Below are 23,527 nucleotides of genomic sequence, written 5' to 3' on the forward strand. Positions count from 1 at the left end.
GAAGAAGAATCAGGATCCCTGGAAGCGCAAAGAACATGCCACAGGATCGATCCTCTCCTTAAAAAACGACAATAAAGTGTCTATATAAATTTTATTAGATAGTTTCTATTAAAAAATTTATGTAGATCAGTTGGTCGAGTGTGAGTGATTGGCTGTGACATGTAGCTATAGGCATGGTTCAATAGTTCGTGTATGGACTTTCAGAAGACATACAATTCATAGGGTAATTGGCCGTTTTCGCATGAAGAGATTCTAGTTTTATTAGGTGTGTATTCATGTGAAATTTACATAGTGATTATAAATTGTGAGATTAGGCTTAGACGTTTAGTAGACCCGATTATCCAAAAAAGGTTTAAAACTGAATATAATCAAACAAATCGAACCGAATCAAAATTTCTTAAACCAACACCGAACCTAATTTGTTTTGACCCGAACAATTACAAAAGTATTATACCGAAGCAAACCCAAACCAAGCTCGAATTCGGGACAGCCGAGTTTTATCTTAACCCCCAACGGTTGCAAATAAATTGTACCGAATCAATCGAACCAAACCCAAATGAATATTCATTTAAACCGAACCGAATCTAAATCGATTCTGAACTGAGCCGAAACTTTTCAAACCAAAAAAAATAAAAAATCATTTAGTTCGGATTTGTTTTTCTAAAACCGATAATCTGAAACCCAAAACCCCCAATGTATAGGCCACAAGAGAAGTGTTGTGGATTTTTTTTGCTGATAAACTTTGGAAATTTTGGCCATAATTTTTCCTGTTTGAGGTTAGTCGTTAATAATACCACATTTTATTTAAAAGTATAAATCACCTTTTTAGATGAAATTGAATTAGTAATTCTAGAAACTCTTAAATAGACCGCTATCTAAGTAGATTTTCTTTTGATATATTGTCAAATTCTTGAAACTTAAGATATATTTTTCTTGATTTGGAATGGAGGTCATTGTTGCTAATGATTACTTTATTCTCTTGTTAATTTGTTTTTGTATGCTTTATCAATTAGAATTTACAGTGTGGGTTTGTTTCTATTATTTAAAATATTTGATAGATTTTGTGTATGGAGCTGTCTAATTTGTGAAAGTTAACGTTTTTTGTTTTTGTTTTTGACTCTGACAATTTCTATCATAAGAAAACAGAAAGGGCAGATGGTTAAACTTACAAGTAATTTAAAGAAAATTAAATATAAGAATTTTTTTTAATCACGGGCTGTGTTTTATACCTTCATAGCTTCTTCTGGTCCTTCTAATGTGCAAACAAATCTGACTGTTGAAATAGGGACAGTCCTTTTTTAATTATAAGCATACAATTGCAATAATAATTACTCACTTTTCCCAATATCATACAAAGAAAAAAATCTTGTGGATATGTTATATTTAGCCCACGAAATAGATTTTAGATGCAATCGAAGAAACAAATAAAAAGATTTCAATGTAAAATTTTGCTTTCTTCCAGCACTCATTTGTCACTATATGTGTAAGCTACTGTCCGGTCCCCACGGTCCACTCATGCCAAATACCGAACCGGTTTGGTCCCATTTGTTTTCTTCTTGATTCAAAGACTTGGAATTTAGTCTCTCTTTAGATCATTGAGATTCTTTTTTTAATCGAATATAATACTAGATATTTGCTTATTTGCATTTGTACTGATAATATTCAAAAGATTAATGTATTAGTGTTGCCTTTGGGGCTGAAATACGTTATAAAAAGTGTTTTTTTGTTCACATTTTAAAAATGTAAAATGTTTAGAGGCTTTTAGGTAGTAAAAGGGGTAATTAAGTGAAAAAAAAAAATAAGTGATGGTCCACGACTTCGAGAAAAGAACAAGACCTTAGACTGTCTGACCCATCTCACGTGCCATTACAACTCCATTTCTCTTCTTCCTTCTATTATGTGATTGTCATGTTCTTTTTTTATAAACTACAAAACATATATATGCATGTTTAGTCAAAATTTTACAAAATTCAATGGTAGAACAAAGAAAAAAGATTATGTCGTTCAGCAATTTTCATAGTTGCTTTCTTCAGAATTACACTCCATGATAGTACCGATCAAAATCAAAATCAAATAATGGCACATGTACACACTCAGAAAACTCAGAGCTTCAACATTTGTCATATTTTATAATCATTTTCATTTATTTTTCTGAATATGTCGTTTTCGCCCACAACTCTATATTTATTTATTTTTTATAACAAAAATACTAAGGATTTGGAATGTTGCTATATAACTCAACGATACTTAGCAATTCAATGAGTACGTCGTAAAGAGAAATGACACTAGAAGCTTTATCATCAAACGGTCTCTTAAACTTTTTACTCTCTGAGACTCTTTCACCAACCCCATTCAAGTCTCTCGTCGATCTCGAGCCATCGCCGGAAAATGATATCATCATCTCCAAGAACACAATTCCGGCGATATCCCACCAAGAACCGTCCTCGCGGCAGCCACCACCAGCTAGCAGAGGGAAGAAGCGGAGGAGGAGGAAGCCTAGGGTTTGCAAAAACGAAGAAGAAGCTGAGAATCAACGAATGACTCACATCGCCGTAGAGAGAAATCGGAGAAGACAAATGAATCAACATCTCTCTGTCTTAAGATCTCTCATGCCTCAACCTTTTGCTCAAAAGGTTCAATTTTAATGGATAATTCTTTATTCTTATAGAAAAGTTTACAACTTCAACTAGGGTTTCAATTTTATGAACAATCAAAGTTATAAAATATTGATTGTGAGTTTTTCTCTTTAAAATAAAAATTTTGATTGGGTTTCAATTTTCACTATTAAAAAAAACTTCAAAAAGATGTTTAAGATTTCGATTTGAGTTTCGTTGATCCTCTTTTCATGACCATTTCTTTAAAAAGGTTAAAATTTCATTTTTGGTTTTTATATATTTACTTATATGTTCATTCTTTGTTGTGGGTTTTTTCATTAAAGGGCGACCAAGCTTCAATAGTTGGTGGAGCCATAGATTTCATCAAAGAACTTGAACATCAATTACTATCTCTTGAAGCTCAAAAGCTTCAAAAGGCTAAACTAAACCAGACGGTTACTTCTTCAACAAGTCAAGACACTAACGGCGATCCGGAGATTCCCCATCAACCTTCCTCGCTGTCACAGTTCTTTCTTTACTCGTACGATCCGAGCCAGGAGAATATGAACGGCTCAACAAGCTCGGTGAAAACCGCTATGGAAGATCTCGAAGTGACTCTAATCGAAACTCATGCTAACATCAGAATCTTGTCAAGAAGAAACGGTTTCCGGTGGACCGCGGTGACCACCGCCGGGCCACCGCAGCTTTCGAAGCTGGTGGCTGCTCTACAATCACTCTCCCTCTCCGTGCTTCACCTCAGTGTCACAACATTGGAAACTTTTGCTATATACTCCATCAGCACTAAGGTAATAATTAAAACCCTATATATCATCTAAACCGGACTAAACCGGATTGAATAAGGTTATTACCATTGGACATTGTATGCTGTTTACTCTATCAGCAGCTGCACTAGGGTAATCGAACTCTTATCATTATCATATAAACTCTACTCTATGCCTGAAGCTAAACCGGAGTAGACGGATTTATTATATAATCAAATAATATATATTTTAGAATAAATGTTACAAAATTAGAGCTAGACGGTAGATTATGTACGGTCCAAGGGACAGGGCATAGAAAAGGAATGTCAATGAACTCTTAACTAGATTTGGTCTAACATTTATTACCATACTTGCCGGAGTCACTTTTCTTATTTTTCTTTTCTTACCAATTTCTTGAGAAGAGGTTCAAAATTATTGCAAAATGAATCATAATTATTTAATTTCTTTTTATTTCCGAATTCACAGAATGTTAATTTCCTAGGGTTATAACTGTTTTACATCATATTTTTATTGGATTTTTAAAGGTGGAAGAGAGTTGCCAGCTAAGTTCAGTAGATGACATTGCAGGAGCAGTCCATCACATGCTAAGTATCATTGAAGAGGAGCATTTGTGTTGCTCATCAATATCAGAATTACCCTTTGATTTCCCTTTAAATCACACAAATGCCACTCATTCTCTTTAAGGACACTTTTTTTTTTATCAGAAGCACATCCTTAAGTTTTTTTTTTCTTTCAAAATAAAAAGAAAGTTAATTTTTTTTTTCCTAGGTTCTTTTCTGAGTCACTGTAAAGGCTAAATGTGAATCCATGTGGATAATGATAGCTATATGCCTATATTAGTTGATTTCTACCTTTTTTGTATTTTCTAATGAATTATAAAATTAGCATACTTGTGAGGATTTGAATTCTTCAAATCGAATTGGATTCTTATTTATCAATCATCATAATTTTCAGCTAGGCTCTCTGTATTGGACACTAATAGTAAACTAAATATCTTAATAAGTGTTTGTATAGAATTTCAAGGACTAAAAATATGATATTTTAAGGAGAGTTGTCAAATTTAAAATTCTGATATGCACTAACCCCAGCACAAATTACCATGACAACAAATTACATTTATTTGTTCTACTTTATAGTTTTGTAAAATATAAACCAAAAAAATTAATAATATCAATATAAGTTATACCAGGATATTGGCCCGCACGCAAGATTGATATTACGAAAAAAATTTTATATACTTAATATTTATATGGGTTGATTAGTATGTTTATTGTAATGACTATCATATACTAATGATCTTAAATGGTTGATCATCACACATGTACAAACATAAAATGTTTGTTAAAACTTAGTCTCTGGACGTCGAGAAATCTATCACTCAATCACATATAATACTTAGATTTGATTGGTTCTCTCATTACCTCACGTACGTTATATTTGCAGTGGGTTGTTGTTTTGGCATTTTACAACAATCACATAAACTATTTTTTGATTTCGTACCAATTTTTACCAAATTAATTTAGATATTTTAAATAGTATAAGTTTATGAAATCTTTGTAATTCTTTTAATTTTAATAAATATTAAGAATATATAATAAAATATAGATAGTATTTCAAGAAAAATAATAAATTAATAAATTTTGGTTCACATTTATATTGATGCAAGTATTTTTTAACACATTTAAATTGTTCAAAGTGCGTCTAGGTGGTTCGCCCACACATGCGTGCGGACCAACCACCTATCCGCTCTTAGGATATGTTGAGAATCTTATAGAAAAATTAGCTAGCATTTTAAATGTATTTCTATTTGTGTTCCATGTATTCTGCATGTATTTCTATATGTATTCTATGTATTCTGCAAGTATTTTATATTAAAAAATATCTACCAAATATTGTAGAAAAACAATCAAATCAATTTATAACATAAAATGTGGAAACTAACTAAATAAGATATAATTTATTTTTGGTCAGTAGATAATTTTCGAAGCAAATTGGTGTACCTTTTTAAAGCAGTTATCATAAATAATCAAAGTTAAATATATTTCAAAATAAATGAGAATAATAAAAATTACAATCACATAATACATATAATGCTGAGTTATTTTAGGTAGAAAATTAGAAAACAATACAATGAATATTTAAATAATATTGAAGATACTATATGCGAGTAAACTTGATTATTTATTATTACAAATTTATTGTTTATATATTTAAAATTTTCAAAATGTCTAACACTCAAAATATTGGCAACGAATCAAGTATCAAAATAATTAATAAGTAAATATTTTATTCTTGGCTATTAAATTTTTTTTCCTAAAAAAAATTCACGTTTTTTTAGTTACACATTTTAGAGATTAGGAGTCATAGATTGAGGTTATCAATTTTACACCAACTTTAGATTACAACGACAAATGTATATTAAGAGTAAATATAACACAAAGGAGAGCACTCATCGAAAATCTAGCTGTAGCCAATAACAACAACAACCTTGATTATTAACAGATCAAAGAAAACCATCATCAGTCATGAGTCAAAGGAGATTGTTGAGCTAAAAAGCATGGTAACTCAACTTCTTAAATCTCAAAATAGGAATATACATGCTTGTGATTCTGCTGTATGTAATGAAGAAGATGGAGGGTATAAAGATAATGGCACATATGCTCAAGAAGAGGAAGTGAATTTCGTTGGAGCACAAGGGACATATCAGAGCCGATTCACTCCAGTTTTCAACCATAATTTTAGGAATGCCAACTTCAACAACCTTTAATACCAAAGTCAAGGAGCTGAGAACCCCCAGGACCAGCCCTATCTGCAGCAACTAAAGAATTTTCCAACCAAGTTCCAAAACGGGAACTATGGAAGAAGAAATTTCTAACAAAGATCATCTTTCAATCCTCAACAAGCGCATACCAGCTCATTAGAAGCAATTCTCTCCCAAATAAGCAACCAGATGAAATCGCTTGAACTAAACGTGATGCAGATATCTCAGAGAAATGAGAAGTCGTTTAAAGAGATGGGAGTGAGGATAGATTGTATTTACAATGACTTGAATGGGAAGTTTGAATCTCTTGCAACCCATGTCAAGAAGTTGGAACTACAATTAGGCCAAACTGCAGATTCAATGAAAAGACAAGCAGGAGTTTTGCCAGGAAGGGTGGAAGATAATCCAAAGAAATTCTGCAATGTCATGACAACAGCTCTAGAAGGAAAATCAGGGGCAGACACTAAGGAGAAGTCAAACTCTAAACCTTTCATGAAAGATGGAAAAACCGAGTGTGAAGGAGGTCATATCATTCCTATTATGGTAACAAAACGTTTACCTATTCAAAGACTCAAAAAGTCTAAGAATCCAAGACTTTTTTCTTTCACTTATTTAATTATTGGAATTGAATTTGCTAATATGAATATTATGTCAATATTTAATCGTTGTATTAACTTCATATTTAAATAATGGAAGGTGGGAAATGTTAGTTTGATATATTATAACTTACGTGGCACCGTAGTTATGTTTTGTGTTTTGCTTTAAACGCCATGCAAGTTCTATTAGCTCCATTTATGAACTTAGGTGCAAAAGCAAGCATTAGGATCCAGTACTTGTTCCCTATGTAAATAAAATTGATTTGATTACAGTCATTTTTCCATAAACTCAGCTGTCGATCATCAGATATGGGATAATGAATAGGATATGATGACTTTAATGAAAAATGCTAATCAACCGAACCATATATACACTATATTGGGTAGTAATGAAGGCAGATAATGATTATTGAGCTTAACATTTAAAATCCAGACAAAAACATCATACTTAAGTTATATATAATGAAGGCAGATGGAAGGATTCGTGAGCTTAGTTTTAACATTCCAGAACCAAAAAAAAAAAAAAAAGAGCTTGCGTCTACTCCGTATTAGGAGTCTTATTATTCTTCATCTTCCACAAGAGAGAGAAAGAGAGCTTTGCTGGCCATCTCAGGTAAATTACCTAAAATGAAACCACGAATCAGTGAGAGAGAGAGGTTTCACTTTGTTACAAGGAATAGACAAAAAAAAAACAGCAAAATAAAGGAATCAAAACTACTATGTACCATGTGGGTAAGTAGAGAAGGACGTGTAGGGTACACTGGTCTCGCCGCCAACCACTGGCATTCTCATTGGCGGCGTGACCAGGGTAACTTCAATATTCCATCCTCCCACATCACGTCCACTAAGTTTCAGCGCCTTCTCTATTGCGTCTTCTCCCCTAACAACAACACGAGCTTTCCTGTAGAAATCAACAAAGTCAAGTCTTTAGTTACTTAACTTGATATATAGAGAGAGATAGATAAAGAGAAACAAAACAAAAATGTCAGAAATCGCAAAACTTATTAAGGCAAACACTGCTGCGGAATTGGCTGTGGGGATCCACGTTAGATAGAGTTTGAAGTAGAGAGAAACTATCACGCATCCTACTCCTGAAAACATCATGAGGAATCGCAGTGCCATATCTCCTAAGTTCCGACCTAATAACATTTGATAACTTGAGAGAGAGAGACAATAAAACAAACATTACAAGAAAACAATCGTTTTCCAACAGTCCATTACGACGGTTTTCAAATCATCGCAAGTTTACAACGATTTTACGTACAACCGTCGTAATTTTAAAACCGTCGTAAAACCGTCGTATATAAAAATCGTCGTAAACTCGACGTACAATTTACGACGAATTACGATGATTATACATCGATAACGAGAGATTTGCTAGTAAATGTAAAATCGTCGTAAATTCGTCGCAAAATTACGACGAATATACGACGACTACATTTCGATGTACATGTTACGATGATTGTACGTCGAAAAAGGAGTTAGGTGAAAAACATTTAAAACATGTTTACCTAACAATTGTAGATGAAAAATTTTATCGCAAAATCGTCGTAAACTCGTCGTAATATTATTGTTGAATGTAAAACCGTCGTAAAAAGTCGTCGTAAAAGCGTTGTAAAGCCCGAAATTTTCCTATAAATAGATCTTCATTCCTTCATTCAATCACAACACATCATCATTCAAACATAAGAGCATCTTCATCTTGGAGACCCATTGTAGGTCTCTTAAATTTTAGTATAGTGTTGTAAATCCTTATATATTGGGTTGTCCATTGCTGAAAACCCGAATTAAGAGTTATATTACTTTGAATCAAAGAAGTAATAATATTATAAGGTTAATTTACTTCATTCACGTGGCTAGACGTGACACAAGAGACCACCTTCTTTATTGTCTAATCAATAAAAAGAGATAGTATTTTGAGTTTATTTTCAAGATGTCTATATACGAGCTAAGAAGTTGGATGTATATGCGTAAAGATTCAGATGGGGCGTTGACAGAAGAGTTCAAGAACGGGTTAGAAATATTTATGTATCAGGCTACAAATATGGAGAGAACGAAAGATAGTGGGAAGATGTTTTGTCCTTGTTTGAAATGCAAGAATACGAGGTATACACTAACCAAAACCGTGTGGACGCATTTATTAAATAGAGGGTTTATGCCGCAATATTTTGTTTGATATCTACATGGAGAAGGATATGGCAGCAATACTCATGGGAATGCTGGTAGTAGTAGTAATTATCAAAGTCATGTTGATATTGATGAATCGAATTATGGTCATCAGCCTAATCAGTATCAATATGACCAAAGTGTAGATCATGATAGGATACACGAAATGGTGACTGATGCATTTCATGAAACGCATACGGGTAATGCTGTTGAGGAACCTAATGTAGATGCCAAACAATTTTATGATTTGTTAGACAATGCTAATCAGCCAATCTACGAAGGATGTAGAGAAGGCTTGTCTAAATTATCGTTGGCAGCTAAGATGATGTCAATTAAAACAGATCATAACCTGGCTGAGGTTTGCATGGATGATTGGGCTGATCTTCTGAAGGAGTATCTACCGGAGGATAACTTGGCAGCAGGAACATACTACGAAATTCAGAAGTTGATTTTTAGTCTTGGTCTACCTTCTGAGATGATAGATGTATGTGTTGACAATTGTATGATTTTTTGGAAAGACGATGATCAGCTGGAGTAATGTCGATTTTGCCATAAACCAAGATACAGGCCTCAAACTGGTGGGCGTAAAAGGATACCGTACCAACGTATGTGGTATCTCCCTATAACTGATAGGTTAAAACGGCTTTATCAATCTGAAAGGACAGCTGCATCAATGAGATGGCATGCAGAACATACACAAGTAGATGGAGAAGTTGTTCATCCATCAGATGCAAAGGCATGGAAACACTTCAATATGGTATACCCAGATTTTGCTAAGTTCAAACGGAATGTCTATCTTGGTCTGTGCACTAATGGTTTTAGTCCATTTGGTATGTCTGGTAGACAATATTCATTATGGCCAGTAATCCTAACTCTTTATAACCTTTCTCCAGATTTGTGCATGCAAAGGGAATTTCTTTTCCTAAGTATTTTGGTTCCAGGTCCAAATCATCCGAAGCGAGCTCTCGATGTATTTCTTCAGCCACTCATACATGAGTTGAATCAGTTATGGTATACTGGCGTTCGTACATATGACTGTTCTACGAGGAAAAGTTTTACTATGCGGGCTGTGCTTATGTGGACAATAAGCGATTTCCCCGCTTACGGTATGCTATCAGGATGGACTACACATGGGAGGCTATCTTGTCCTTATTGTCTTCATCAAACTAATGCGTTTCAGCTAAAACATGGTAGAAAAACTTGTTGGTTTGATTGTCACCGGAGGTTTTTACCGGATAACCATCCATATCGGAGGAACAAGAGGTTATTTTTGAAGAACAAAAGTGTACGTGTCCCTCCACCCGTTAATTTAACAGGAGCTGATATACAGGCGCAAATAAATCATTGAAGGGCAGAAGAAACAGTAACTCGTGGGGGAAACTGGCACACTCCTGCAAATATGCCTGAAGGTTATGGAGTTCATCATAATTGGCACAAGAAAAGTATCTTCATGCAACTACCTTATTGGAAAGATCATCTGCTCAGACACAATCTTGATGTCATGTACATTGAAAAAAACTTTTTTGATAACATCATGCATACAGTTATGAACGTAGCGGGAAGAACAAAAGACAATGGTAAATCAAGATTGGACTTGCCTGATTTATGCAACAGAAGTGAGTTGCATCTACTGAGAAACGGGAAAGCACCAGTTCCTGTATTTCGGTTGAGTGCAGATCAAAAGTCAGCATTGTTCAGATGGGTTTCTTCTGACGTTAAATTTCCTGATGGGTATGTCTCTAATCTTTTCAAATCTGTTGAGAAGGGGGTAAAGTTTGCTGGGATGAAAAGCCATGACTGTCATGTCTTTATGCAACGATTATTTCCATTTGCATTTGTTAAACTCTTGCCCAAAAACGTCCATGAAGCTATTGGAGGCATTGGTGCTTTTTTTCGGGATCTTAGTACACGAACATTATCAGTTGATGTAATATCACAACTGACATTGAATATTCCAATCTTGTTGTGCAATTTAGAAAAGATCTTCCCACCATCATTTTTTGATGTTATGGAACATCTTCCTGTTCATCTCCCATACGAAGCAGAGCTCAGTGGACCCGTTCAGTACAGGTGGATGTATCCGTTCGAGCGTTTCATGAAGCATCTTAAAGGTAAAGCAAAAAACCTAGCTAAAGTGGAAGGCTCAATTGTGGCGGGAAGCTTAACGCAAGAGACTTCACACTTCACTTCATACTATGCACCGAAAGTACGAACACGCAAAAGAGCTACTCATCGATATGATGATGGAGGAGTTGGCCATACATATGCCGTTGAAGGTGTACCTGACATATTCTCGCCGATCGGACGTCTTAGTGGAAAACTAAAAGATGTTTGGTGGTCCATTGAAAAAGATTATCACAGTGCACATACGTATATCCTGTTAAATTGTGAAGAGTTGTCATCGTATGAAAGATACTTTTTTAATTAATAATATCTTTATATGAGTTGTCAGTATTAATAACTGTTTGTTGTTTTTCTCAGCACATTTGTTGATGAGGTTAAAGAATGCATATCTGGGGTTTCTGAAAATGAAATCAATGATCGAAAAGATCAACACTATGCCCAGTGGTTAAAAGGGCAAATACGTATAAAATTTAAATTAAAAGAGTACTACTTTAATTTGCTATATATCGAAATCAAGAAATAAAAGCGGAATTTATTTCTTATTAGGTGGACCCGAATGATCCGGATGAATTTCCAACATGGTTCCATAAGTTACTACTAGGTCCGATGGCAAAAATAACTACAGCCTCAATGTATTTCACTCGAGGCTATGATTGTAGGGGTTGAGGATGTTCCACTTCAACAGGACACTTGCGTAGATCTGTCTGAACCAGATGTTGATGAGGAGATTTTCTTAATAGACCCTCGGAACAGGCAACTTGAAGATCTTCCCGATGATACAGAAGAAGAAGGTGATGATGAGTTTGCTGAAACCGATGATGACGATTTGGCGGAAGAAGACGGTGATGGTGATAAAGTAATAGAGGAAGATGAATCTGATTGAGTTTCATGCATTGTATTTAGTGAATGTTTGTTATTATGTAATTTGTAACTTTGTTTGTTTGAATTTTTTAAAAACCATAAAATTCGATTTTACGACGGGTTTACGACGGTTTTTCCAAACCCTAAACCCTAAGTCTAGGTTTTAAGCCCTGAATGAATAGGGTTTCAACATTACGACGTCTTTACGACGAATCATCGTAATATCGTCGTAAATTTATGACGGTTTTACGACGAGTACACAATTGTAAGGTATTTCACAATTGTTTTTGATTGGTTATCTTATTTTATATGAAATGCTATCAATCTGATCAAAATCAAAAAATTTGAAAAAAAACATACATATTTACAAGTTCATGCATGTTTTCGTAAATGTTAAGTAAAAGGTTATATATTAGATTACGGAATTTCATTTTTTACTATCTCATGTCATAAATCCATCATACATGCAAAGTTGTAAACCTTTTATTATATGTTAGGATACAATAACCTTTGCATTGTTCTTTATGCAATATCCCATTTATAAGATTTAGGGTTTACTCACCTTTTTTAAAAACATCGTAAAACCGTCGTAATATAATTATAAATTTACGACGGTTTTACGACGATTAAACCCAAAACCGTCGTAAAACCGTCGTAACGTTTGCACCGGATATGCTCTTGATCCGAGGTACGAGGTTATAAATGTTTAGACATTACGAGGATTTTACGACGGTTTAGGGTTAAATCGTCGTAAAATCGTCGTAACGGTCAAATGCTCCCATCACGACACGTGTCATATCATGCAGTCGACCGACTGTTATACAACCAAATCGTCGTAAAATCGTCGTAAATTTACGACGATTTTACGACGATCACAAAATCTATATAAGGGATGCGAGATTTCCCCCTTTCGTCACTCATTCCTCTCTTCTCCCCTCTCTCTCTACAATACTTTCGCTGTCTAATCCCTAAACCACTCCCTTTCTCCCTACTCTCACAGCCAAAAGTTGTAAGTTTTTTTTTAAATTAATTTCATTACATATTATTTTAGATTTAGGTTCGGAATTTAGATTTAGGTTCGGAATTTAGATTTAGGTTTCGGAATTTAGATAGGCCCGGATTTTGTAAATTTTAATAAATATTTGAAAAATTAGTAACAAATTTTTTAAAATTTTGTAGATTCTGTCTTGATGGCTCCTCGGGCTAAGAGATTTCACTACCGACAGCTCGTCGATTCTGACGGTACGGCCCGTCTACCTCGGCGACCGGATCAGCCATCCCGGAGTCCTCGGGAACACAACGGACGGTTTCCCAACCGGTCGTTGTTTCGCAGCCGGCACCGCCTCCACCACCACCAGCCAAACCAGCGGCTCCCGCACAGGCCGAGCCTGAGGCTGATCCGATCCCGCCTGTACCGTATGCGCAGTTTACGGTACAGGATCTTCTGGCACAACCCGGTCGTGGAACCATGAACAAACTCGACCGGGATCAAGCCCCCGGCACCTATTGGTACGTAATTTTTTTCCTACAATATTTTTAAATTAATTAATATTTATTCTTATATATTTGATATTAATTTACTTTTTCTCTTTCCATTTGACTAGGTTTACTACCGACAATGCAGTCGGTCGTAAAATTGCGGATATCATCAAGGAATTTTTCGTACAACTCCATACCAGCTGGAAGAAGCTGGATCAGGCCACACTTGACACTTGGTTCAAGTGTTTTGCGGTAAGTAATTTACCATTTCGTTTAATTTTAATTTTTAATTTTAACTTTTTACAATAATTATTAACTTCTTTTTTTTTTCCTAGCAAAACTGGCATTGGGAAACATCCGCACACGGACGTGTGGAGACGGCCTATGTCCAATACCGTCTGGCGGGGCCTTGTCCAGTACTGGTTGGATCCGCACAACCAGACTACGGCCGCAAAGTGTTCCGGATCTAGGTAAGTCGTAGTTAATTTCAGTAATATTTACATTATTTTTTTTCTTATAATAGATTCTAATCAAAATATTTTTCAGGAACGCTACTGACGATGCGGGAAATCGGAAGAACGTCTCGCACACTTCCGGCCAGATTCCTTTTGCCGGAAGACGGCTTATGATGGTTAGTAAATTAAAATTATTAATTTTTTTGTTTTCAAATAATTAACTCTTATTTCTTGATATTAATTAATTTTTTCATTTTGATTTTGTAGGTCGAAGATAACGGCGGAGAACTTTCTCCGATGACGAAGGTTTCGCCGAGACGCATAAAAAGCGTAACGGCGAATTCACGGATCCTTAGGCGGATGAGATCTACAACGCCGCCTGTGCAGCGATCGAGGAGCGACAGACGCAGCTGACTCAGCAGGCGCGTCAAACGTCTCCCGGAGGTAGCTCGGTCCAATCGACCTCGGCGCTGACGGTGGCGGAGATGGACCACATCTTCGAAGAGGTAATTTTAATTACTATATTTAATTATTGTAACTTTATTTTTAAATTATATTTCTAACCATAATGTTTTTAAATATTTGTAGGTTGCCCTAAAGAAAAAGGGGCGGGTATTAAGGATGGGGTCCATTCGTGATACCCCGAGAGCTACGGCGACTGGTCACGTCCGGGTCCCGGATCCGGTTATCCGCCAGGAGATCGATCAGATGCGGACCCGGTACGAGACGAGGATCGACCAGCTCTACGGTCTCTTCGAGATCATGGGAGCCGACAATCCGGTACTCATGGCGCAGTTGGACAAGCTGCGGGCTGATGGGATTGTCGGATCGTCTGCCGTCGGGTCATCCACTAAGACGCAACCGCCGGTGCAGACGGACGAGGAGATGTTCCGATCTCTCGGGGTTGAGCCTCCTAGAGCCAGAGATCAGGCGCCGGCGGTAGCATCAAACCGAAGTCCCGGCAAGGAACATGTCCAGGACGATGGGGAGTAAGCCGGTGACGGGATCGACGGGATCGATTTAGATTTAGATTTAGATCTGTAGGGTTTTTTTTGTAAATTACAATTAATTTTAATTTCAAATTTTCATAAATTTTAAATTTAAATTGTTTTTTATTTAAATTTTAATTTGAATTTTTTTTTTTTAATTTTCAATTATATTAAACATCGTATAATCGTCGTAATAGATTTATAAAAACTGTCGTACATTCGTCGTAAATATTACGACGAATTTAAGACTACAATGTACGACGATAAATACGACGATTATACGTCCGAGAGTTACGACAATTTTACGACGAAATGAAGAAATACTTTACGATTGATTTACGACGATTTATGCGTCGTACATTTTACGACGATCTTACGTCGACCATTAACGACCACTTAACGACGGTCCAGACGAAAACCAAGTTGACGCAATTCGATGTAAACTCGTCGTAAACTGTACAACGCATTTACGACGATTTTGTTTCCCTCGACGTTACGACGAAACAAAACCGTTGTATATTATACGACGATTTTACGACGATTTGTCTATTACGACGATGACTTTACGACGATTTCGAAATCGTCGGTAGTCCGTCGTAATGGCCCTATTACGACGAAATAACGACCATTTCGGCCGTTGTAAAATGATGTTTTTCTTGTAGTGAAAAAGCAGCAGCAAACTGGGGATCGAGGATCAGAAGAAGCCACAAAAGCTGGCGTATGGACCAAGGTTGCTGAAGAATAGGTCTTCGGGAGTAGCAAAGTTGCGTACACTGCGAAATGGAGAGAAGTGTTGACACACCGTACAATTGTAAACGTGCTCACCCATATCCTCAAACACTGAAGCTGTAGTTGCAGAGAAAATTTCACACAGCCTTCTACTCACAACATCCTCAGGAAGCCAAGTATCAAATCCCGTCACTCCCAACTTAATTAATAACATTTTTGGTAACGTAGTAGATCAGCAACAACAACAACGTAGACAAGAAGAGCACATTACACTTAAAAAGTTCCCAAAAAAAAAAAAGGATTTTACGTGCGCTGTTCCCACTGGTCACTGGCTCTGATGATTGTCCACTCAAGGTCAAGATCAAGGTATGTTTCCTCAAATGGGTAAGCCTTAACGACTAGCTTCCGTCCTCCTCCTCCCACGTCACTTCCACTAAGTTCCAACGCCTTTTCTTCTGCACCTTCTCCCCGAAGGTGAATAAAAGCAAATCTGCCTAGTTGGGCCAAAGGACCGGATTTACATAATCTGGGAATATAAACATGTACCACCTCTCCACATGAAGAGAAACCTTTTCTCAAATCCGTATCAAGATCATAGTAATCATGCCTAGTGTCGTATCCCTCAACGATAAGCCTCCTAATGCTACGGCTTTTTGGAATGTGATGCAGCGCATCTTATCATATCTTATCCTAAACTTTCTATTTTCTTATTATTTTTGCTCTGGGTTTTTACTTATGTTTGGTTTTCATATTACTTGGGCTTTAAGACTATTTTCTTTTCGTATCTGTTTAGGGTTTTCGTTTAGCAGCTATTATAAATAGCTTCCTCTTTGTAACGAGAAACCAACTTTGATTTTATTGAATTATTCAAAGCTTTTCAAGCTTATATCTCTTTTGTTTCTCGGCTATTCCTTCGAATCAACGAGCTACAAGCTTTCTCCTTTGTTCGGCTATTCTGTGAATCAACGAGCAATCGAGACGTTACGCTTACGCTATGCCAGTTTTGGTATCAGAGACAGCACCGTTCCTGTTGTGTTCTTTTCAATCCGAGATGGCTCCTAAGCGCAACCCCAGCATCAACAAGACGTACACAACGAAGAAGCAGTTAACGACTGGGCTGAGCTTCGTCGAACGTTCTTGGCTATGCAGGAAAATATTCAGGCCACGATCACCACCTCCATTCAGGAACTCGCAGAGAGAGTCTTGAACCATCGCGAGCAGCATCGCCAACAACAGTCATCGCAGGGTTCAGATGAGGAATCAGTCGACTCGCGGGTCAATCCGTTTGCTCGGGATCAGCAAAGGCGACAGCGTGTTGGGGATCGCAAGTTTGACAGAGGCGATCGGAACTGGGAATCAAGCTTTAAAGTGGAGATTCCAGAATTTCATGGTGGCGCACGCGGAGACGAGCTCCTTGACTAGCTTGTCGCTGTGGATGAGGCGATGGAATTCAAACATGTTCCTGAAGATCGTAAGGTTGCTCTTGTTGCAACGAAGTTTCGTGGCAGAGCTGCATCCTGGTGGATGCAATTGAAATCGACAAGGTCTCGCACCGTAGAGACAAAATCAGTACATGGGATAAATTTCGGAAGTATCTCAAACAAGCGTTTTTGCCGCAGAACTATGATCGCACAATGTATACGAGACTACAGAATCTGCGTCAAGGGTCGCGTACTGTTGATGAGTATGCCGACGAATTTTTTCTCTTGGTGACGCGTAATGAGATCTTTGACTCTGAGATACAACTAGTATCACGCTTTATTGGAGGCTTAAGACAACAGATCTAGAACGCGATGATACAGTTCGATCCTACCTCTTTGGCAGAAGCGCACCATCGTGCAGTGGCTTTTAGGCAACAATTTAAATCGGGTTCCAACTGGTCTTCAGCTAACCGCAACCGTGTGATTGGGTAAACAAGTGGGGAAGCAATTCAGGGCACTCACACAGGCAAGGACATTGTCGACGGTTCTCAGAACCGTGGTCATAACCAAGACAATGCTGGTGACGTCCAAGCACTGCATCGCTCGTCGCGACCTAACATGCTCCGTTGCTACACGTGCGGCGAGCAGGGTCATCTTCAGACGGCCTGCCTGAAGAAATCTCGTCGTGGGTTGCTCATAGATGAGGTCAAATGGGACGGTGATGATGACGAGGGGTAGGAACTCGAGAATGACGAGCTACCTGTAGAACGTACTTCGGGCGACCATGGTCAGTCATTGGTGGTTCGTGTCTGCTTATCGCCGGTAGCGAATGAGGAACCATGGCTGAGATCGAATATCTTTCAGTCTACCTATACGATCAAGGGCAAGGTATGCCGATTTGTTATCGACTCTGGCAGCTGTCGGAATGTGGTGTCGGAAGAAGCTTGTCGTAAACTGAGTCTGCAACGGGAGGAACATCCTGCTCCGTATAAACTGACTTGGTTGAAAGACGATACCGAGGTTCGCATCACTCATCACAATTTGGTCTCGTTCTCCATCGGTACTCACTACAAAGACAAGCTCTTTTGTGATATCGTACCTATGGATGTCAGTCATTTGTTGTTGGGCCGTCCATGGCAGTATGATCGTGACGTCATGCACCATGGGAAGAGCAACACTTACTCGTTCGTGTTTGAGAACAGGCGTATCATCCTCACTCTGAATCCTCCATTCTCGCCGTCTCCATCGCGAGCATTGTCGGAGCCGTCTCCTCCACACACCGTTGAGTGTACTCCTCCTACGCCAGTTCTATTGTGTTCATTAACTTCATTTCAATCTGAGTTTCAAGACACATGGTTTGCGATTGTTCTTTTGTCCTCTTCAGTGCCATCAGATGCACCTAGCGTGTTACCTCCACAGATAGCGAGCATATTAGAGGAGTTCAGGGACGTATCGCCGAGTGAGTTGCCACAGGGACTCCCTCCTCTTCGTGATATTCAGCATCACATTGATCTTGTTCCAGGCGCATCCTTACCAAACCGTCCTCACTACCGTATGAGTCCCCAAGAGCATGAGGAGTTGCGACATCAGGTTGAAGCGTTGATCGCAAAAGGACATGTCAGGGAGAGCTTAAGTCCTTGTGCGGTTCCAGCGTTGTTGATACCCAAGAAAGATGGTTCTTGGCGTATGTGTATGGACAGCAGAGCGATCAACAAAACTACTGTACGATATCGCTTTCCTATTCCTCGTGTGGATGATTTGTTGAATCAGATTAGTAGTGCAAAGGTCTTCTCTAAGTTGGATTTGAAGAGTGGATATCACCAAATTCGAATTCGCCCAGGAGATGAGTGGAAGACAGTTTTTAAGACGCGTGAGGGATTGTTTGAGTGGCTTGTGATGCCTTTCGGCTTGTCCAATGCGCCCAGTACCTTTATGCGCGTGATGAACCAGGCTTTGCGTGCCTATATTGGCAAGTTTGTGGTGGTGTAATTTGACGATATTCTGGTGTTTAGCGCGTCGCTGGAGGACCATCTTTCTCATTTGTGTGAGGTTCTTTTGGTGCTGCGTAAGGAAACATTATTTGTCGCGGCGCAGAAGTGTAAATGGGGCGTCTCTAGAGTGTTTTTTCTGGGCTATGTGGTTTCGTCTGAGGGCTTGGCTATGGACGAAGGAAAGGTGGCTGTGGTGCGCTCTTGGCCCGAACCTAAATCCATTTCGAAGGTGCGTTCATTTCATGGTCTGGCGTCGTTTTATCGACGGTTTGTCTCTCATTTCAGAACCTTTATGGCTCCTTTGACTGATTGCGTGAAGGCCGATACCTTTTGTTGGACCCCAGCGGCTAGTGCTGCATTTTCCCTCGTCAAGGAGAAGCTCACCACAGCTCTAGTTCTTGTGTTACCGGATTACACTGAAACTTTTGAGCTACATTTCGATGCTTCTAAATTGGGGATTGGCGCAGTCTTGAGTCAGAATTCTCGCCCTGTCACATTCTTTAGCGAAAAGTTATCAAGGGCTCGTTGCCGTTACAGTACCTATGACGTGGAGTTCTACGCTGTGGTGCAGGCCATCAAGCACTGGCGTCACTATTTGGTGCATCGTGATTTCATACTCTTTACCGATCATGACGCATTAAAGCATTGGACAGTCAGGTGAAAGTGTCTTTTCGGCATGCCTCGTGGATTGCTTTCTTGCAGCAGTTTACTTTCTCCATTCGACATAAAGCAGGAAAGTTGAACCGTGTGGCAGATGCTCTCAGCCGACGGCGTTCTTTGTTGACGATGATACATACTACAGTTCCAGGTTTTGCGACATTTTCGGAGCTCTATCCATCTGATCCGTTCTTTGGTAAAATTTTTGAGACAGTCAAGGCTGGTCAGCACACAGATTTTACCTATACAGATAGTTTTTTGTTCAAGGGAGTCCAATTATGTATCCCGGATTGTAGCCTTCGCCTGCGCGTGATCGAGGAGCTCCACAATGAAGGTCATGTGGGCAGGGATCGCACATTGCAGCTTGTAGCGGCATCTTATTACTGGCCATCCCTTCATCGCGATGTGGAGCGATTTGTGGAGCGTTGTCGAGCGTGTCAATTGGCTAAAGGTCAAGCTTCGAATGCGGGGCTGTATCTTCCATTGCCGATACCGACACAGCCATGGACTGATTTGAGTATGGACTTCGTTCTCGGGCTTCCTCGTTCCCAACGCGGCAATGATTCAATCTTTGTTGTTGTTGATCGTTTATCCAAAATGGCTCATTTCGTGCCATGTAAGCGAACAACGGATGCCCTGAGGGTTGCTTCTCTCTTCTTTCAGGAGATCTACAGGTTGCATGGTTTGCCGTCATCTATTGTTTCTGATCGCGACACATGTTTTCTAAGTCACTTTTGGCGTTCGTTGTGGAAGCTTTTGCATACGCGGCTTGACATGAGCACCGCTTATCATCCCCAAACAGATGGACAAACGGAGGTGACTAACCGTGCTCTGGGTAATATGCTGCGATGTCTTGTTGGTGAGAACATTCGCGCGTGGGAATCTCGTCTCTGCCAAGCGGAATTCGCACACAACCGGGCAACTAATAGGAGTTCTGGTTTTTGCCCCTTCAAGGTTGTTTACAGTCTTCTACCTCGGGGACCGTTGGATCTTACTACCGTTCCGGACAGGCGTCGCCTTCATGGTCGTGCAGTAGATTTTGTGGAGGCATTGCAGGATACACATCGACAGACTCATGATCAGCTTACCTTGTTTGCGCAAAAGTACAAGCGTCGTGCTGATGGAAAGCATCGCGAGGTGATTTTTGAACCCGGTGATTTAGTGTGGGTTGTTCTCACAAAGGATCGTATGCCATCACAGGAGTACAATAAGCTTCGTTCTAGAAAGATTGGTCCCGTCGAAGTACTACAGCGCATCAATAACAATGCGTACAGGTTGAAGCTTCCTCCTCACCTTAAGACCGCTGATGTTTTTAACGTCAAATACATTTCTAAGTATCAGGGCGACAATGACATTCCAGATTCAGAGGCGAATCTTCTTCTACCCGGAGGGACCTGATGCAGCGCATCTTATCATATCTATCCTAAAGTTTCTATTTCCTTATTATTTTTGCTATGGGTTTTTACTTATGTTTGGTTTTCATATTACTTGGGCTTTAAGACTATTTCGTTTTCGTATTCTTTTAGGGTTTTCGTTTAGCAGCTATTATAAATAGCTTCCTCTTTGTAACGAGAAACCAACTTTGATTTTATTGAATTATTCAGAGCTTTTCAAGCTTATATCTCTCTTGTTTCTCGGTTATTCCTTCGAATCAACGAGCTACAAGCTTTCTCCTTTGTTCGGCTATTCTGTGAATCAACGAGCAATCGAAACGTTACGCTTACGCTACGCAAGAATGTCTGCATCACTGCACTTTGATTCCTGCCCTGTGATGGCGGATTCGTCTTCCATGGAGAAGCTGAGAGAAGAGCGTCCGAATGGGATTTAGGGTATGAAGAAGTTTGTTTTTTCTTTTTCCCCCTTTTCTGTCGAAGAGGAAAGAGATATTTATATTATTATTTTTCTAATTCCTTTAATGTTATTATTCTGAAAATTATATAGCTTTCGATCTGCGCAATCCAAACAAGGCAAGTGAATTCTCAAAATTTCTTTTTAAAAGGTTAAAATTTCATTATTGGTTTTTATATATTTACTTATATGTTCATTATTTGTTGTGGGTTTTTTTCATCAAAGGGCGATCAAGCTTCAATTGTTGGTGGAGCCATAGATTTCATCAAAGAACTTGAACATCAATTACTATCTCTTGAAGCTCAAAAGCTTCAAAAGGCTAAACTAAACCAGACGGTTACTTCTTCAACAAGTCAAGGCACTAATTAACGGCGAACCGGAGATTCCTCATCATCAACCAGCGATTCAGGGCACTCACACAGGCAAGGACATTGTCGACGGTTCTCAGAAACGTGGTCCTAACCAAGACAATGCTGGTGACGTCCAAGCACTGCGTCGCTCGTCGCGACCTAACATGCTCCGTTGCTACACGTGCGGCGAGCAGGGTCATCTTCAGACGGCCTGCCCGAAGAAATCTCGTCGTGGGTTGCTCATAGATGAGGTCAAATGGGACGGTGATGATGACGAGGGGCAGGAACTCGAGAATGACGAGCTACCTGTAGAACGTACTTCGGGCGACCATGGTCAGTCATTGGTGGTTCGTGTCTGCTTATCGCCGGTAGCGAATGAGGAACCATGGCTGAGATCGAATATCTTTCAGTCTACCTGTACGATCAAGGGCAAGGTATGCCGATTTGTTATCGACTCTGGCAGCTGTCGGAATGTGGTGTCGGAAGAAGCTTGTCGTAAACTGAGTCTGCGACGGGAGGAACATCCTGCTCCGTATAAACTGACTTGGCTGAAAGACTATACCAAGGTTCGCATCACTCATCGCACGTTGGTCTCGTTCTCCATCGGTACTCACTACAAAGACAAGTTCTTTTGTGATATCGTACCTATGGATGTCAGTCATTTGTTGTTGGGCCGTCCATGGCAGTATGATCGTGACGTCATGCACCATGGGAAGAGCAACACTTACTCGTTCGTGTTTGAGAACAGGCGTATCATCCTCACTCCGAATCCTCCATTCTCGCCGTCTCCATCGCGAGCATTGTCGGAGCCGTCTCCTCCACACACCGTTGAGTGTACTCCTCCTACGCCAGTTCTATTGTGTTCATTAACTTCGTTTCAATCTGAGTTTCAAGACACATGGTTTGCGATTGTTCTTTTGTCCTCTTCAGTGCCATCAGATGCACCTAGCGTGTTACCTCCACAGATAGCGAGCATATTAGAGGAGTTCAGGGACGTATCGCCGAGTGAGTTGCCACAGGGACTCCCTCCTCTTCGTGATATTCAGCATCACATTGATCTTGTTCCAGGCGCGTCCTTACCAAACCGTCCTCACTACCGCATGAGTCTCCAAGAGCATGAGGAGTTGCGACATCAGGTTGAAGCGTTGATCGCAAAAGGACATGTCAGGGAGAGCTTAAGTCCTTGTGCGGTTCCAGCGTTGTTGATACCCAAGAAAGATGGTTCTTGGCGTATGTGTGTGGACAGCAGAGCGATCAACAAAATCACTCTACGATATCGCTTTCCTATTCCTCGTCTGGATGATTTGTTGAATCAGATTAGTAGTGCAAAGGTCTTCTCTAAGTTGGATTTGAAGAGTGGATATCACCAAATTCGAATTCGCCTAGGAGATGAGTGGAAGACAGCTTTTAAGACGCGTGAGGGATTGTTTGAGTGGCTTGTGATGATTATGCAATTATAAATAATGATCAAAGTTATATTTATTTTATAATACAATTGTATAAATGTTAGATAATTATTAATTTTATAATTAATTTTAGTAGTATTTTTTATATGAATAAAATTACACATTAAATATACTGAATTAGATTAATATGCTATATCTAACCGGTCTAACATCAGATTAAGATATTTTGCTTTGATATAAAAAAATGTGAATTATAATATGAATGAAAAAAAAATTAGATTTTATTATTATGAAATAGATAATATGATTATTTTTTAA

The 23,527-nt window shown here is 38.9% G+C and overlaps 2 protein-coding genes across 2 annotated transcripts; both read left to right on the top strand.

Annotated features, from left to right (window-relative positions):
* Positions 1 to 2,263: 2,263 nt before the first annotated feature.
* On the top strand, positions 2,264 to 4,268 carry LOC18016141 (transcription factor bHLH71). Its single transcript, XM_006398301.2, has 3 exons — positions 2,264 to 2,633; positions 2,939 to 3,400; positions 3,901 to 4,268. The coding sequence occupies exons 1-3, from the start codon at positions 2,280 to 2,282 to the stop codon at positions 4,057 to 4,059; spliced, it is 975 nt and encodes a 324-aa protein (XP_006398364.1). The 5' UTR covers positions 2,264 to 2,279; the 3' UTR covers positions 4,060 to 4,268.
* A 17,699-nt stretch (positions 4,269 to 21,967) lies between these two features.
* Positions 21,968 to 23,263, top strand: LOC112086441. The gene has a single exon (XM_024155366.1). It carries the CDS (start codon positions 21,968 to 21,970, stop codon positions 23,261 to 23,263), a length of 1,296 nt encoding a protein of 431 aa, XP_024011134.1.
* The last annotated feature ends 264 nt before the right edge of the window (positions 23,264 to 23,527 follow it).

This window comes from Eutrema salsugineum, unplaced genomic scaffold, assembly GCF_000478725.1.
Source record: "Eutrema salsugineum unplaced genomic scaffold, Eutsalg1_0 scaffold_20, whole genome shotgun sequence".
Lineage (NCBI taxonomy): Eukaryota > Viridiplantae > Streptophyta > Magnoliopsida > Brassicales > Brassicaceae > Eutrema > Eutrema salsugineum.

Coding starts and splice junctions, on each gene's coding strand:
- LOC18016141 (XM_006398301.2), top strand. CDS start 2,280: ATGACACTAGAAGCTTTATCATCAAACGGTCTCTTAAACTTTTTACTC. Junction 2,634..2,938: donor CTCAACCTTTTGCTCAAAAG/GTTCAATTTTAA, acceptor TTTTCATTAAAG/GGCGACCAAGCTTCAATAGT. Junction 3,401..3,900: donor TATACTCCATCAGCACTAAG/GTAATAATTAAA, acceptor GGATTTTTAAAG/GTGGAAGAGAGTTGCCAGCT.
- LOC112086441 (XM_024155366.1), top strand. CDS start 21,968: ATGCTCCGTTGCTACACGTGCGGCGAGCAGGGTCATCTTCAGACGGCC.